Below are 15810 nucleotides of genomic sequence, written 5' to 3' on the forward strand. Positions count from 1 at the left end.
GCGTCCTACTAGTAACCCACATGTGACTTTGGGGAATCTCAGCCCCTACCTTGTCCCCAGTTAAATCTCATCTGTAAAGTGACTGTGTTCACCCTGAATCCTGCTCCCTCCCAGGCACCTCTGCAAGGGCCCTTGGGACAGGCCCGGGACAGGGCATTCTGAAAAGCCCGTGGCGGGGCACGCCAGCACCCTCCCCGCAACGCTCGGCTCCTTAAAACACCAGCTGCCCTTGGCTTCCCAGATACAACCACCTCAACACAAAGCAGAACAAGACAAGTTAGAAAAGCCAAAAACTTTAATTTTCAACATGAGCTACATGGTCGTGAACACAATGCAACATGACCCGCTCCGACCCAGGGGCCAGGGACACCCTCCCTCCCGAGGGGCTCCCGCTCCTGGGGGTGAAGGGAAGGTGGGTGGATGGAGAGGCCTCAGCCCAAGGATCCGGACCCTGCCTTCCTGCCGCCTTCTCAGGAGGCGATCTAAGAAAGGGCTCCAGATGGGATGTCTGAGGCCCTGGCTTCGAGTCTCCACTTTGCTCTCACAGAAGCTATGAGTAAAATGGGCATGACCAGCCTCCCTGCAGGGTGAGTCAGATGAGCTCGTGGACATGAAAGCTTACTGTCACCGAGGTGCTGCCGTACAGGCACGGGGCCCTCCCAGAAGGCTGTGGGAGTCCTTACAGGGGGACAGGGATGGCTGGGTCCCCTGGGCCTGGCACGGCGCTGCTGCTCAATAAATAAACACAGGTGGCCTTGCCTGATGCAACAGCTGTGCTCCGAGGGGAGGGGCTCAGTGCTGTTCTGAACACCGAATGTGCCCGGGGGTTCCTGGTTTAAGGAACCGGATGGTGGATCAGCTTGTAAAGTGCACAGCCACCTCCGAACTGCGTTGCCCACCGGCGGAGAAGAGCGAGCTCAGGACCACTGGAGAACTGAGTTCTGGTCTGAGCTCGGCCTCTCGCTTGCTCACAGCGGGACCCTAGCAGGTACCCTCCCCTCCCAGGGCCTCGGCTTCCCCCTCTAAGATGGGGCTGAGAAGAGGCCCACCACCTACTGCCCAGGGGCTCCTGTGAGGATGCACTGGAGGTAAAAGCACTTTGAAAACAAAAAAGTTTGGAAAGTACTGCAGGAGGATCAGGGATCATTGCAGATGAAGGTTTTGTGAGGATTTCCTAGAGGTGAGGCGAGCCAGAGCAGCCTCACGCCCGCGTAGCGCCGGGACGGAACTGGTACTTCTAACCTCCCTCCAGTTGGTCTTGGAGGGTTATGGCCTCTCAGTGGGGGCTCCCACCCGCTCACTGAGGCCTGGACCAAACCCTCAGTCAGCTGGGCCAGCCCTACCCAGGGGAGCTAGCTGTCTACGGCAAACCCTCTTCTCCAAACCTGGGCCCAGAAAAATTGCTGGCCCGTGGAAACGGGACCAAGCAGGCCTGGGTTGTCCAGGGCTTAAAGGCCACAAATACTTATCCCAGCAGACGCGCCCTGGACCTGTGGTCTCCTGTCCCCTGGAGGGAGGGGCACAATGGAACCCTGTTCTGTCCCCACCGCACACTTGCTGAGGGGTCTTGGGCAGGTCACTTCCTGCTTCTGAGCTTGTTTCCTCACCTCCCAGACGGGCTACGATTTGCCCTGCCTGCCTTTTCAAGGCCACTGGGAGGCTCCCACGAGAGAGGGGAGGAGGGGTGGAGGGAAATGGTGGCCCCACCTCGTTCCTCCCTGGCTCCAGCTCAGCCTCCTGTAGGAGGAAGAGGAGGAGGAGGAGGAGGTGGCCCAGGCTGGAGGTGCCAGTGAACTCCCGGGTAACCCCCCCCCCCCCTTGTGCAGCAGTTCCTGCACTGGCCACAGTCTCCTCGTCAGTAAAATGGAAATGGCTTTCCCGATGGTCCCAAAGCCTCTTTCCCTGTAGTAGGAAAAGTGGATTCTGGAGGAGGAAAGTGGAGGCAACTCCCTCCAGGTTACCTCGGCATGTGACCTCTGGACCCAAGGCTGAAAAATAAAATCGTCCCCAGCCCCTCCCCACCCAACTCCCCCCTCTCTGGTCCTCTCCAAATGGTGGTTGAAGCTGCAAAGGATCTGACAGCAGTGGGGACAGGTTGGGTTCGAAGGTTCCCGAAGCTAATAGTGAGAATAGTCACCCCCTCCCAAACCCCTATCCCTGGGTGAGGACGGTTGGTGGTTCCCACGCCAAATGGGCAGAGCCCCTGGGCCGGGGGCACGCGCTCACAATGATGATACAAAGAAAAAGGGCTCCAGCCCCCACTCGCGCCACCCCTCCAGGAGGTGAGCTGAGATTTCACAGAACAAACAGGAAAGTCAGTGAGGGGGCCCTCGGGGACCACCCTTAGGATGTTGTTATTGCTTTGGAGCTCTCTCGCTCTCTCTCTCTCTCTTCATAAAGGCTGTGCGGATGCCAGAGGGTGGGCTCAGGCTGGGGTGCACCGAGCCCCTTCTCCCCCTGGCTGGGACAGCCAGGCTTTGCCCCGTCGTTGAAGACGACCCCTGTACAACCAGAGCGGTGATGGCTGTAGAGAGAGGAGGTGCTCTCCTGGCTCAAAATATTCCAAATGGCGAGTAATAAACGAACAGCAGAGAAATCACACTGGTTTAAAAAAAACAAACAGTGAAGGGTTGATTCTGGGCCTCAGATGCGGGTCCATCCAGAGCCCGGCTGCCTCGTGCCCGAGTCTTGGGTTCCACCCCACAAACCCTGGGACCTTGAAGGCCCCCTGGATGGAAAGGCCACCCCATCGCCCCTTCCCAGTGCAGTGTGAGAAGCTCCATGGAGGCCATCGAACTGGACCAGACTTGAAAGGATGCCCAGGGCTCCAACGGGCTGCGGGGGTATGGAGGTGGGGGTGGGGATGAGGGGCTCCTGGTGAAGGAGTCACCTGGGCAGTAGCCTATAGTGGGACCAGGGACAAGGTGGGAGCAGACGCAGCTGGATGTCCTCAGTAGAAAACGACCCCCTCTGATAGCATCCAGGCCGCTCTGCCAAGGCCCACATCCTCAGGATTGCTTCATAAATGAAATCAGTACCAAGGATAATGAATCAGAACATCTGAGCATAGCGAGCAGCTGCAGCTCCAACCCTACAGGGGGTGGGGGAGGCGGGGTGGGGAGGGGAGCTGGCCTCCAGAGCCCCAGGCCCAGGCCAGCGAGGAGATGGTGATCTCCTGGAATGTACTGGTGTCTCCGCCCCGCCCGGTCCTGGGACTCTGAGAACTACGTGCCAGCTAAGAACAGGCCCCAGGCCTTGGAACACTAACTCTACCCAGCTAACCTGGACTACGCCCTACACAGCAGGGACTGGGTAATGAGGGGTGGTGGGCTGCTGGGGGCCTCCCAGGGGAGGTGGCAGAAATGTGCTTCTATAAAGAGGGGCCAGCCCGAGTCCTCCCCAGCATGCAAAGGGGCTTCTGGAGGCCCGGGGAAGGGCTGGGCCGGGAAGGCAGCTACCCAGGCCTGCTTGAGAAGGAGCCTCACGGTTCTTCGACTCGTACCTCTCCTCTCCTTCTCTCCTCGAGCCAAGGTAATTGAGGCCAGGGCAGTGGGTTCTGCTCTTAGTACACGTGGTTTGTTTAAAAAGACTAAAATAGGGGAGTTCTGTTGCCTCCCCAGGCCCCTCAGCAGGGAGCAGAGGAATAGACAAGATGACCTTTGACCTCATCCAACAAGAAGGGAGTCTCCTATTTGGGAAACCCTCACCTTGGCCCCACCAGTCCCTACCCCTGCTTTTCCTAGCTTCCCTCTCCAATCCAGCACCCCCAAATGAGAGACGGTGAGCTCTCAGGGCTTGGGGTTCTGGAAAACCAGGGTGCTGCAGCTCATCCACGGAAACCCAGAGACGGAGTTGTCCAGTCCCCCAGTTCCCACAGCAGCTTGTCTCAGTCCCACAGGGCAAGGCACCCTGGGGGTCTGCACCCGGCCCCGGGCACCTCCTCTCTCCTTTGGTCCCTGCTGGATTCCAACACCACCGGAAGAGGGGCAGGCAGAGGGGACAGACAGATGGACTCAGACGGCTGCAGAGAAACTCCTTCCACTGGCAGGCGGAAAGAGGCCAGAGCTCCTCTTCTCACGGTGGGGGGTGGGGGCTGTGGGGCCCCCCAGAGCTGGCTCCGGATTCTTGCAAAGCCGCCCCCGTCAGCTTTGGGGCGGGTGTAGCTGCCTGAACCCGGTGCCGCAGGAAAGACACTTGCTGGTTATTGGCACCATGGAGACGGCCGCTGGGTTCTGGACTTGGCTCCGGGCAGCAAGCTTCCGAGGACGCAAAACGGGGAGCAGTCAGACAGTGTCTGGGGCGGGAGAGTGGTCTGCTCTGCCACCTCAGTCCTTCCCTTCTCAGCCTGCAGCTACATCCACCAGGTCACCAACTGGCCAAGTCAAAAGTGCAGCCAATCCCACTGGGAGAGGAAAGGTCTCAGGGGATAGGAGGCAAAGAAGGGGTGAGGAAGGTCCCAAGGGGGCGGGTCTCCCCGTTCTCCTTCCCCATGGTGGGGGAGAACCCCGTCGTCCTCTGTTCGAGGTGCCCCTGGGCCTGGGGTCCCAGGTCGGGGCTGGGTGGTCTCCAGGTCATCTCAGGGAGCCCCTCCCTCTCCCTGGCACTAAGATCGCTCGCCGCAGGGTCCCACGGTGCTCTCAAGGGACAACTGGGAGGCCTGCCGGAGCAGGGGGCCTGTGGCTGGGTCCACCATGGAGGAGGTGGGGAAGAGCTTGTACCAGCCCACGGCGAGGGTGGTCAAGTCCAGCTCCTCCAGCAGCACGCGGGCCACGCCCATGAACTGCTTCCGCTCCATCCGCCCGTAGTTCCCCCACACGATCACCTGCGGGGCAAGAGACACAGGGGTTCCGGTCGTCCAATGCCACTCACAAGCTCAGAACCGGACCCTGGGGTCACCCCCAGGCCCAGTTCACCTCCGAGTCTGGTGGATTGGACCACCTTTAAATCGCTGGCTCCAGGCTGCCACCCTTGCTTGCGTGGGTGACCGCCTTCCTGCCTCTGGTCTCAGCCCCTCTGCTCCAGCCCGTCCTCCACAGGCCCCACCTTTGAGTATGAGTCTTGAGAGCTGACCCTTTACACCACAAGCTCCCTACGGCTTCCCCCACCAGCCCTCTGCTTCCAGAACCCCAGAGCCCCCAGCAAAACAGTTTCAAAAAGGGGCAGGTGTATGTGCCCAGCATCTGGATGGTCTTCTGCCCATTTTAAGTTGTATTTGGAGGGTTCCTATAGCCTTTATGAACAGGGATCATCCTCGCCTGGGCACATATTGGCTTCCCAACTGAAGCAAGGGCCCCACCTAAAAAGACTTACCTTAACGGGAGTGAGAAATGTTCTCTCCCCTGTCCATTCCGCTGAAAAGCAATTGTGGAGACCCGCTAAACTGATTTCCCGACTCAGTGATGGGTCTCAACCTACAGGCTGACAAACTCTGTCTGAGACAGGACCTGGGCTTCCCAGTTTAGCAAAAGGCCCACAGTCTTGGCCATGTGTGCCTTGGCCCCATTGGGATTGGCTTTGCCTGCCCAGGTGAGGAGCAAGGAATCAGGTACAGGCCAGCAGCGCCCAAAAGACAGCTCCCAGAATGGGCACTTGGCTTCTGCAGGCACCCAACCTGGCCCTGCCTGTACCCACACCGGGCAGCTGTTTCCAGCTCCAGGTTTGAGTCACTGTTGGGATTCTCCTGGTGGCCAGAGGGCCGAACATCTGTCTGCATGCTCAAAAGGCTCCCCGTTTATTATCACTGTGCTTCAGGCCAAGCCCCTGGCCTCCAGAGGTTGATGACGATGATGAGGACGATGGTGGTGATGATGATGGAAGCCACTTGTGGAGCACTTACTATAGGCCAAACTTGCAAATACTTTTCTTGCACAAAGCACACCTTTCACTGTTACTGCCACCATCGTCAGCAGGGGCTGCTAATATCCCCATTTTACAGATGAAGAAACTGAGGCCCAGAAAGAAACTTGTTCAAAGTCGCACAGCAGGTTGTGGAGCTGTGGTCAACCACCGCACTGTACTTACTCCAGGGGAGCCTCCCCCGGGGCACCCCCCCTCCTCCCCAATACCGCAGGTGCTGATGCACACATGCGCATGCGCACACACTCGCCCCTCACCTGCAGGACTTTGCCCTGGGGACTCTCAGGAAACATCAGCACCTGGTTATACAACGGGTCCAGTGACTTGCGAGCGACTTTGGTCTTCTTTTTGGCAATGCAGACGCCATTCTCCAGCAAGTAGGCCTTGATGTAGGCCGCTGGGGACAGAGGCCAGCAGGTGAGCTCTAGTGTGGGCCTCAAGTGGTGGGCACAGGGCATGGCAGAGGGAGGCTGCCCGCTACTGCAGGGGTCACAGTGCCCCCCCCATGGAGTCTGGGGAGGAGACAACGGGACCGAGCCAGGTGCTGGGAGTGGTGGTGGGGTACAGCCAGGGTTGGTGAGACCTACTCCACCCCCTCAGGTGGTCCTGCAAGCCTCCCCCTTCCCTTGCTCACTCTGTACTCACCTGCTTCCATTCTCTGACTCTGACTCACCCACCCCTTCCCTGCCTTAGACATTCATTGCTACCCATTCACTGAACAAACGCTTTCTGATCACCCACTGCGCGCCAAGCACCCTACCAGGCACTGGGGTATAATCATAAACAGGAAAAACAGCCCACGCCCTCTGGGAGCTCTGTCCAGCAGTGGGTGCTGACGAGGTCAGCCGACAATCTCTACCGGGTCCCCAGAATGAGCCCTGAGTCACCAGTAGTTCTTTGTGAGTCACTGGAAGCTGCAACAAAGGAGTCCTCCACAGTGGGGCTCCATTTTCTCTCTTCTACACCCAGATATCCCTCCACACAGGCCCTCCAACCTCCGCCCCGCCTTGCAGCGGGGAGGGCACCCCACACCTGGCAGTGTCTTGGAGCCTGGCTTGGCCGTCAGTCCCCGAGCCTGGATGATGTCCACTTCGAGCTGGCCATTTCGTTCCTGCAGGCCAATCTCCACGTCCCCTGCAAGAGACCTCGCCGGGTGAGACTGGGCAGTACCCTCTAAGCTCAATCAGGGACTCAGATCCTTCTTAGGATACATTCCCCGCCCCTGCGCCCAGCCCCAAACGAGACCAGAACCATGCCCCACACCACACGTCCAGGCTCTGCTGAGGGCTTGGCAGGTGTGGGCCGGGCTCCAGTGGGTGCTCAGGGGATGCAGCTGAGGCACAGGGGGAGGGCAGGGAGACACAGGGCTCCCAGTGGGACTCCCCTCTTTGAAACAGGTCTTGGAGCACTCACCCATCGGTGTGGTGGCCAGGGTCTGGCGGCCCACAAACTGCGCCGGCCCCATGCTGCCCAGGAAGTCACTGAACTGTGCGTCCGACGCCAAGCAGACGCCCCCGTAGTTAAGGCTGTAAGAGGAAAGGATGGGATAACAGCAAATGTTCCCAGGGGCAGGCCAAGGACTCAGGTGACTTGGGTGGTCAACCCCAGATGCCCCTCCTGCCACAATGCTTCTGTCTGAGTCCACCACCCAGCCTCAGGCAGACCCAGCTCCTGTCTCTCCCTCCTTGTTACCTCCATGGCCCCGAAATCTCCTGTACCATCTCCCCAGCTCTCCTCGCTGGGCCTTAGGTGCCACCTTCCTGAAATGGGTCAGGAGATACCCGGCTCTCGGGGTGGTTGTAGGAATCTGGGGAGGTAACGCTCATCAGTGCCTGGCACCTATGGTTTGATGCCGTGGTACCCAAAGTGTGGTCCAGAGAACAGCATCCCCGAGAGCCAATCAGGAACAGAACAGCACCCCACTCCACCCATAGCGGCTGAATCAGAATCTGCCTTTTAACATGGTCCCCAGAAGAGTCATTTTCCCCTGACAGTTTGAGGTGCATGAGTGGATCAACCGTGGAGGTCTGCATTCATTGCTGCTGTGGGCTGTCAAATGTCTGCCCTGATTCTCTGGGAGCAAGATCTCCAATCTCCTTTGGGGTGCCCCTCCCCCACGGTACTGATTCCTGTGGACAGGAGCAGACCTGGCTCCACAAGCTGGTGTGAGCTCAGCCTGGCCAATTCTTCCCTTGGTCAGTGATTGGCTCAAAGATGAGTGTGTGGCCCAATTCAACCCACAGGGCTCTGGCTGGGAAGCTTTCTTTGACCTGTAGGAGTGAAGAGCACTTTTTTCCCCACCAGACTTGAACTTGAAACAGACTGGAGCCTCTGGCAGCTATTTTACTACCACCTGTGGTCCATGAACAAAGCCATCAAACTGGTGAGCTCCTGGATCAAGCTCTGCCTGAAGCAATACATTTTTTTTCAGTTGCACAAGTCAATAATTACAATGATATATTTTGCTGAAACCAATTTTAGTTAGTTTTCTTTTTCCCAAATGGGAATAATAAAGTTCCCATCTCGGTCGCAGGTCTGAGCCGTAAGAACAACCCAGCCTTGAAAAGAGCCTCAAACTACCAGCTACCCAATGCTGGCTGCTCAGCTCTCCCTCGGTCACATGAGACACCCCGGCATCATTCCAATATATTTTTACTTAGGTTATCGACTGAGTTGCTGACAGGATAATAATTTGACACTTTAGCCTTCGTGCTTCTCATTCACGTGACTTCCTCCCACCCCCTGCACCCTTTCCCCATCCAGGTAGTAGGCAGGGAACAAGTCAGTCAGATTCTTAGCTTTCGAGCTAGAAATCTAAGAAGAAACCAACTTGGAAGGACAGATGTAAACCTAGGCTGCCCTGCCTCTAAACAAACAAGCAAACCAACAAACCACAGCCTGGGAGAGCAGAGGATGTTGATGGGGGTGGCGGGGAGGGCAGGGAGAGGCCTGGGAGGCTGGAGACGCCTCGAGGAAGGTCTGGGCCCCAGAGCTGGCTGGCGGTGCTGGACAGGAAACCCCAGACAGGTCTGGGAGTGAAGGCAGAGGGTTTGCTTCCATCCTTCCTACGGGGCGGGGCCGAGTCAAGGGCACGCTGCTTTGCAGCAAAGGCTGCCTGGAGTCTTGTCAAGTGAGTCTGTGAGACTCCGAACGCTATGGTCCCTCCAAGTCCCAGAGGGAGGCAATGTTCCCACTGCCTGCCAGGGAAGGCCAAACCAAGACAGAGGCAGAGTGGTATTTGCATCCAAGCAGCCAGGCTCCCGAATCTCTTAGCTCAACAATTATGCAACAGCATCACAGAGAAGCTACTGGAAAAATAACTTAATGATCTGGAGATAGAAAGGAGTACCTGTTATTCTTGCAAACTCAAAGATCCTTAGCTAACAGACCACAGCTAAGACCCAGACTCGCTCACCAAGGCCACGGACATGGCCTTCCCTCCACCCCTGTCTCTTTTCCACCCCAACCTCCTAGCCACCTAGGGGAGGGGTCTAGGGGCTCCAAAAGCCCCCAAAATGTTGGTGCCTCTTGAATTCCAAGTCCCTGAAGGGGCCCAGCCTCCCAAGCAGAGCTGGACGTCTACAGCCTGAAATTGAAAGTTTCCTCCAACATCGTCATTGTCTGCTCCTCAGTTCCTGGTAGGATTGCGAGCAGACAATGGGGAACTGGCAGGCCTGGTAATTAGCAGTAATTGTTTATAATATCTGGGCGGCTGCCTGACTTCCCATTCCAGGGTGCCTCACTGGCTGCCAAGGAACCAGGCAGACGCCCCAGAAACCCTGAATGGGTTGTCACACCCTCCGTGGGGCTGCGGGGAGGAAGACTACAGTGGTGGTGGCTCCCTGCTGGCCAGGGACCGACTGCATCGGAGACACCCCCCCCCCACCTCGAGGTCTTCTCAGGACCAGGACGAGAGGCAGAGGATGCAAAGTCAGAACTGCTTCTATTCCTCATGGTCAACCATGGGCAAGCTGCAGGCGTCTCTGAAAATAAGACCACGCCTACTCATGGACAGTGTGCAGCCATTCCAGTGGTGGGTGCTGGTGCTGTATCAGTTCTAAATGTATCCCAAACCCCTGCTTATTGGATCCATTTACAAAGGGGTAAGGAGAGAGCTTGCTGAATGATTACCACATACAAGCTGCTACACAAACCATGCCTCGTATGCAGTAGGAACTCAATAAATGTTCACTGCCAAACCCTTCAGCAGGTCCCACACTGGGACAATACAGTGGTTAAGACTGCACTTTGGCATAATACTGACCTTAGATTCCAGTGCTGTGCGACCTGGGGTAGATTTTGTACCCTCTCTGAGCTCCTGTTTCCTCAGGTATAAAATAGGAATCAATTGTAATCGCCTTGCTGACTTGTTGCAGAAGGACAGGGAGATCATGCAGGCAAGCTGCTCGGCAGGTGACCTAGCTCACAGTATTTGCTAACTGAATAAAGGAGCGAGACACCAGGGCCTGCTACCCGGCCTGGGAGAGCCTCTTCTCCGTTTGGTGTTTTCCTGGCATTTCTGATTCCCGACCTGTTAGGAAGCTCGACATCTGGATGCTGGAGACCAAGCCCAGGCCATGGGGAGGAGAGAGTGGGGGCTGCAGCAGGGGGCTCCCCCTGGGGGGCCCACACCAAGCAGAGCCCTGAAACAGGATTACAACCTGTGCTCTACCGGCCTTTTATTTTGTGTTAATGGTGAAATGAGATTATCTGCATTTCAAATCCTGTTAGTTTTGTTTGAGGAGCTGAAACCCATTTGTCTTTCCTTATTAATCTCTGAGCTCAGTGTGGCCCTGCATTTTCCATGCCCTCCACAGTCAAAGAGGTAATTGGGTTATTGGGGGCTTGACTCAATTCTCTTTTCCAGGTGGATCACCTATCCCGATTGCACCTGAAATGAAAAGGCAGCGCAGCCCTCATGGCCGTTTTGGGTTCCGTGGTTCTGAAAGGCTTCAGGAGTTGGTGGTCTCTCTGTCCACCCGTCTACCGCCTGCTCCACACATCCACCCGTCCATCCACCTTCCCTCAAGCTTGCTGAGCTGACCATACGGTCGGCTCGCTGTAACACAAAACATGCCTTCCTAAAAATGACTGTGCGTGTAAAATCCTGCAACAAAAGTCACAGCGCTTATGGGGAAAGTGGGGCTGGGGCACAAAACCCAAATACTACATCAGTATCACATCCAAAAAGAAAAAGAAAGACAAAGACATAGTAAAAATGGTAGCAATCAACGACGCTAGAAGGCTAAGAAATGCCTATGGACTATAGTAAATATGCTGCTTGACCTTGAAGGTGACCCGAAGTTTGCTTGTGGAAGTGAGCATCAGAAATATCGCAGCCTGCGAGTTTCTGCGAAGGGGCAGAGGGCTGTGGAGAAGGGACCGGAAGTTCTAACCCAGGTTGTGGGTGGGTAACCCACGGGAGCGGAGCGAACAGGCTGTGTTGGAGGGCCGCTATGTGGGTTCAGATTTCCTGTGTTCATCTAGGTTTCTCATGGATGCAGTCGTACATGAGCAAAGGTAAACTAATGTGCGTGGTGCTCAAGGTATGACCTAATACTTCCACCAAGTTGGGACAGACTTACGTTTCCAAAACAAGCGCAGCAGAACGGACCACAGGCCAGGGTGCACAGCGTCACAGTCCTGACTCCAGGATTCGAGATGTTTTCTGCAGCCTTTGAGACATTTCCAAACCTGCCCCCTCCCCACCTGCCATGAGAGTGTGGCTCATGGACATGAAGCCAAGGATTTGATTTATTTTATCAAAAACTTGTCATGAGCCAAGCACTGACAGTATTAGGTTATTGACATTAACTCACTTAATTCTCATTTACCGGTAACAACTCCATGAAAGCTAGGCAACTCCTCGCCAATACCCATTTTACAGAAGGGGAAACCAAGGCACAGAACTGCCAAGTAACCCAGTCAGGCAAACCTGGAGTTGAATCTTAACTCCCACTCACTAGATGCAAAGACACATCCTTCACCTCTCAGAGCCTGGGTCTCCTTCTCCGTGAAGCAGGAATAAACGATAGGATCCCTGCTCGGTGCTACTGTCGATGTTAAATGAGATGAACTTCGCAGAGCAGAACAGAAGCTGGCACAGTCAAATGCTAAACAAATACGAGTGCTCGTAACTCACCCCCAATCCCCTCTCCCAGGCCATGGCCACAACCAGTCCTGGTTTGTCCTCCGTGCACACGACTGCAAACAGCCAAGGTGGGCGAGGAAAGGGGTCTGATGACTCACCCAGCCTGCTGGGCTCTTGGCAATTAGAGAACAGCCATGGCAAGAATGAGCCCCTGAGCCCCTGCGCCCAGGGGCCCTGCCGTCAGCTCACACTCTGCTTTCTAGGGCTGTGGGCACAGGGACCCAGATACCCAGAGAGCTGGATGCTGACGACCCAGACAACTCAGGACTACAAGGAGCCGAGGGAAGGGGCAGGAGGGGTGCGGCAGCCGCTCTGAGAGCTTTGGGTTTACAGAGAGGATGCTCAGGCCCCGGATTCTGTGTGATGAAGGAGACTGGAAAGGAACTGGGAGAAGCAGGGTTTGTACATGCCTCTGCTCGTGGTGCCTACCCGTTATTCAACAAAGCTTCCAGGGCATCATCTGTAGGCCAGGCCCCAGTGTCCAGTGGGACAGACAGACACACCCGCATGTGACAATTACTATAGTGTGTAGGGTGCTGTGATGAGGGGAAAATGAACTGGAAGCTGCTGATTCAGTCAGAAGAATGGCAGACCGTGCCGTTCCACCTCCCCTGCCCACGCCCAGGGCAGACATTACTAATCAACCCCAACACTCCTGCCAAGTCTGGACTGGGCTCCAGAACCCTTCTCAACACAGCACTCCAGGGAGCTATTATCAATTAACTGGTGCTGGCACATGAGATAAAGCTTATGTGCCAGTTCTTAGCTGAGGTCTGAAGGAGGAATGAGTCAGAGGAGGCAGCGGGAGTAGGGGCAGGAAAGGGAGTGCCAGGAGGAGGGACAACGTGAGAAAGTGCCGGAGGTGAGACAGGGAAGTGTAAGAGGCTCAGGGCCTGGAGCGGAGGCACAGGGCCGGGGCCCGGGAGAGGCTGGCAGAGGCCAGAGCAAATAAGAGCAGAGGGACAGACTATAGGGACTTGCAGGTGTCCAGGACGCAGTAATAGGCAGCTTCACCGAAGGGGTAGAAATGGGGAAAAATGGAGCCAAGAGATCACGAGGAGTGAAAGAGTAGAGCCCAACTGCGGACTGAATCTGGAATGTGAGAGAAGGGGAGCCATGTGGGAGAACCCCAGGTTTCTGGTTTGGGGCGTGGTGTGGTGCACTCGGATGGGGGAGCAGACCCCCCAGCATCCTCCGACCCTTCCACCACACACACTGACTCCTAACTGCCAGCACACGCATTCTTCTGGCCCCCGAGGGACTTCTCAGCACCCCAGGGGTCCTCTGCGCCCCCTGCAGGAAGGGCAGGAGGGTTAACTGGAGCAGCCGCCCCCCAGCACCCAGTGAGAGTTGGAGTATAAATCCTTCAGCCCCCTCGCTTCCAAGGGGGTGACTCTGAGGCTCACGCTCCACACTGGCTGCGGATCACCATCAGGACTAAGCTTTGGTTGCCCACCCTGGCAGCTGGCTTCTCAAGGCACGAGTTACTGGATGTCTCCCCTGCCTCGTCTCCCCCACGGGCCCCTCCGTCATGGTTACCTGGAATCACCTCCCATGACCGACCTGCACTTGGATCCATGTCTCGGGTCGGGTTCCGAAGAAGCCACGCTAAAGCAGATGGTCCCCAGGGATACTCAGGATTCTCCGGGGAGATACTGTCTTTGTGGTCCTTGTTTAGGGGGCTTCACGCCCTCTCTTTGTCTGGGGGAGATGGGCCCGCTAGTCGGGGCAGGGCTTGGCTGGTCACCAGACCCACAGCTGTTCCCTTCCATCCTTGACCTTCAGAACCCCAATTTTCAAGCAAATAGAAGGGGCTCAGGGGAAGAAAGCCCTTCCCCAGCTTCAGGGGAAAACCAAGATCAGTCCGACATCCTGGGGCCTACAGGGAGAACACTCATGGCCCTTGGTGGCAGAAGTCAGCCACCAAACCACCCTGGGGTCGGCGACCTCCGGAAACAGGCACAGCCATTAAATGAGGGAGAGTGTGATGGTTAAGGGCAGACTCCAAATGCCTGGACTTGAACCCCAGCACTGGAAGCCACTGACTGGCGGTGTGACCTTCCCTGGGCAAGGTAATCAACCTCTTTCGGCTTCCACGTTCTTGTCTGTGAAGTGCAGATAAGAACAGTGCCCACGTCATCAGGTTGCTCTAAGAAGGGAGTGAGTGAATCTGTGTGAAAGCACACGGCACGGTGTCCGCACACGGCCCGAGCTCTGTTGTCAGCCCCAAACACCACTGCTGTGAGCCAGGCCCGCTCCACCTCCATGTGCCCAGGAGCCACCCGGGGACCCTGCTGACTGCAGACTGATTCAGCGGGTCTCAGGGGGGAGCCTGAGATGCTGCATTTCCACCGAGCTCCTGCCGGATGCCGATGCTGCTGGACTGTGGACCACACCCTGAACAGCGGCCACTCTAACCTGGTACCGCACAACCTGGGGCTCAAGGACCTTCGCTGACGGAATGGTCCCACCCCTACGCACCCCTCCCCCAGCCCCAAGAACTTGGGTAGGATGCCACCTTTCCCCACTTCTCTCTGCCTGTCCTTTGCAGCTCTCACCACTGACAGTTGCTTTATTAAAAGAAGGCAGGGTCCCCAAGGTGCCCAGCCCAAATGTCTGGTACACTGTTGGTGCTCGATCCCATTTGCTAAAATAAAGATCCACACAAGAGCACCTCTGGGCCCACTTGCAGGAACGCTCGCGCCCAGTGACCCAGTGCCCGGGGCAGACAGACCCAGAAGCGCCCAGGGCCGCAGGCTGGCGGAGGCTGCTCAAGCATGCTGGCTTCGCAGACGTCTCAGCTGGGCTGGCAGGAGCCCAGGAGGGGGATGGCCACAGCCCTGCCTGTTTCAGAGCCTGGCATCTGGGTCCTGCCAGTCCCAAAACACCCCCAAACAAGAGGACGCCAGCCACAGCTCATGGTCCCCACCTGGCCCTTCACCTTCCCTTTCTCACCCAGGTGCTGGGCAGGGGCAGCACCTGGCTGAGCTCGGCCCCTCTCAGGAGGGCAAGACTCCACCCTCTCCTGGACTCTGCACCTTCCAACCCACCCAACCCTTCTCTACTGGGCTCAAGACATCCATCTGAAACTTTATTTAATCATTGTAAACCCAACATTTACCCTGCGCTTACTCTGTATGAAGCACTTTATAGACACGATTGGCCCCATTGTATCCATTAGGATGCAATTGACCTCAAGGAGCAAAATACGCAAATAACAGCGGCTAAATCAACAACAAACACCAATCGACACAGTGAATAGTAGTGCTTGCTACGTGCCAGTCACTATTCTAAGTGCTTCCACATATATTGACTCATTTCATCCTCACAACTTTATTTCCTTCCTACGCTGCCCTTGGAGACAGTGGTGTGGCATTTCCGAGCCTTCATTTCCTGTTCTATATATAAAATGGGAATACGGGGTTGGCTTCCTGTTGCTGCTCACCGCACCGCACATCCCTCCCGTGACCTGGTCCTCCAACCTGCCTGGAAAGCAGCAGACGAGAAGCTTGCTGGCCTCCTGACACTCAGATGGGCCAAGGAACGTGTCCGAGGCCCCTCGGGGTCAATGGCAGAGCAGAACTAGGACCCAAACCTCCTGACCCCCTGATTGGGGTCAGCAGGGACCCACTGCTACTCAGACGCCCTGAATATCTTCCTCCAGGTTTTGTTGCCTTGCCAGTTCCTCAGGTTAAAGAAAACGTTTCTTCCCTTCCGCCCGTCCTCCTCCTCCTCTCCCCTCCGGAAAGTCTCCCGAGGAGGTGGGTGGAATCTGCCAAGGGGAGGCCACTCACAGAGGCTGG

At 56.5% G+C, this 15810-nt stretch overlaps 1 protein-coding gene across 1 annotated transcript in view; it reads right to left on the reverse strand.

Annotated features, from left to right (window-relative positions):
- Window positions 1-292: 292 nt before the first annotated feature.
- RIMS4 (regulating synaptic membrane exocytosis 4) overlaps window positions 293-15810 on the reverse strand; it is a 50234-nt gene continuing 34716 nt past the window's right edge. Inside the window, exons 3-6 of the mRNA XM_037164653.2 lie at window positions 7270-7382; window positions 6889-6990; window positions 6114-6253; window positions 293-4822 (exon numbers count right to left, since the gene is read on the reverse strand). Of these exons, the coding sequence (XP_037020548.1) occupies window positions 4604-4822; window positions 6114-6253; window positions 6889-6990; window positions 7270-7382 (574 nt within the window). The 3' untranslated portion in view covers window positions 293-4603. The remainder of the gene's footprint in view (window positions 4823-6113; window positions 6254-6888; window positions 6991-7269; window positions 7383-15810) is intronic.

Source organism: Artibeus jamaicensis, unplaced genomic scaffold, assembly GCF_021234435.1.
Source record: "Artibeus jamaicensis isolate MK-2021 breed Jamaican fruit bat unplaced genomic scaffold, CSHL_Jam_final contig_685, whole genome shotgun sequence".
Taxonomy (NCBI): Eukaryota; Metazoa; Chordata; class Mammalia; order Chiroptera; family Phyllostomidae; genus Artibeus; species Artibeus jamaicensis.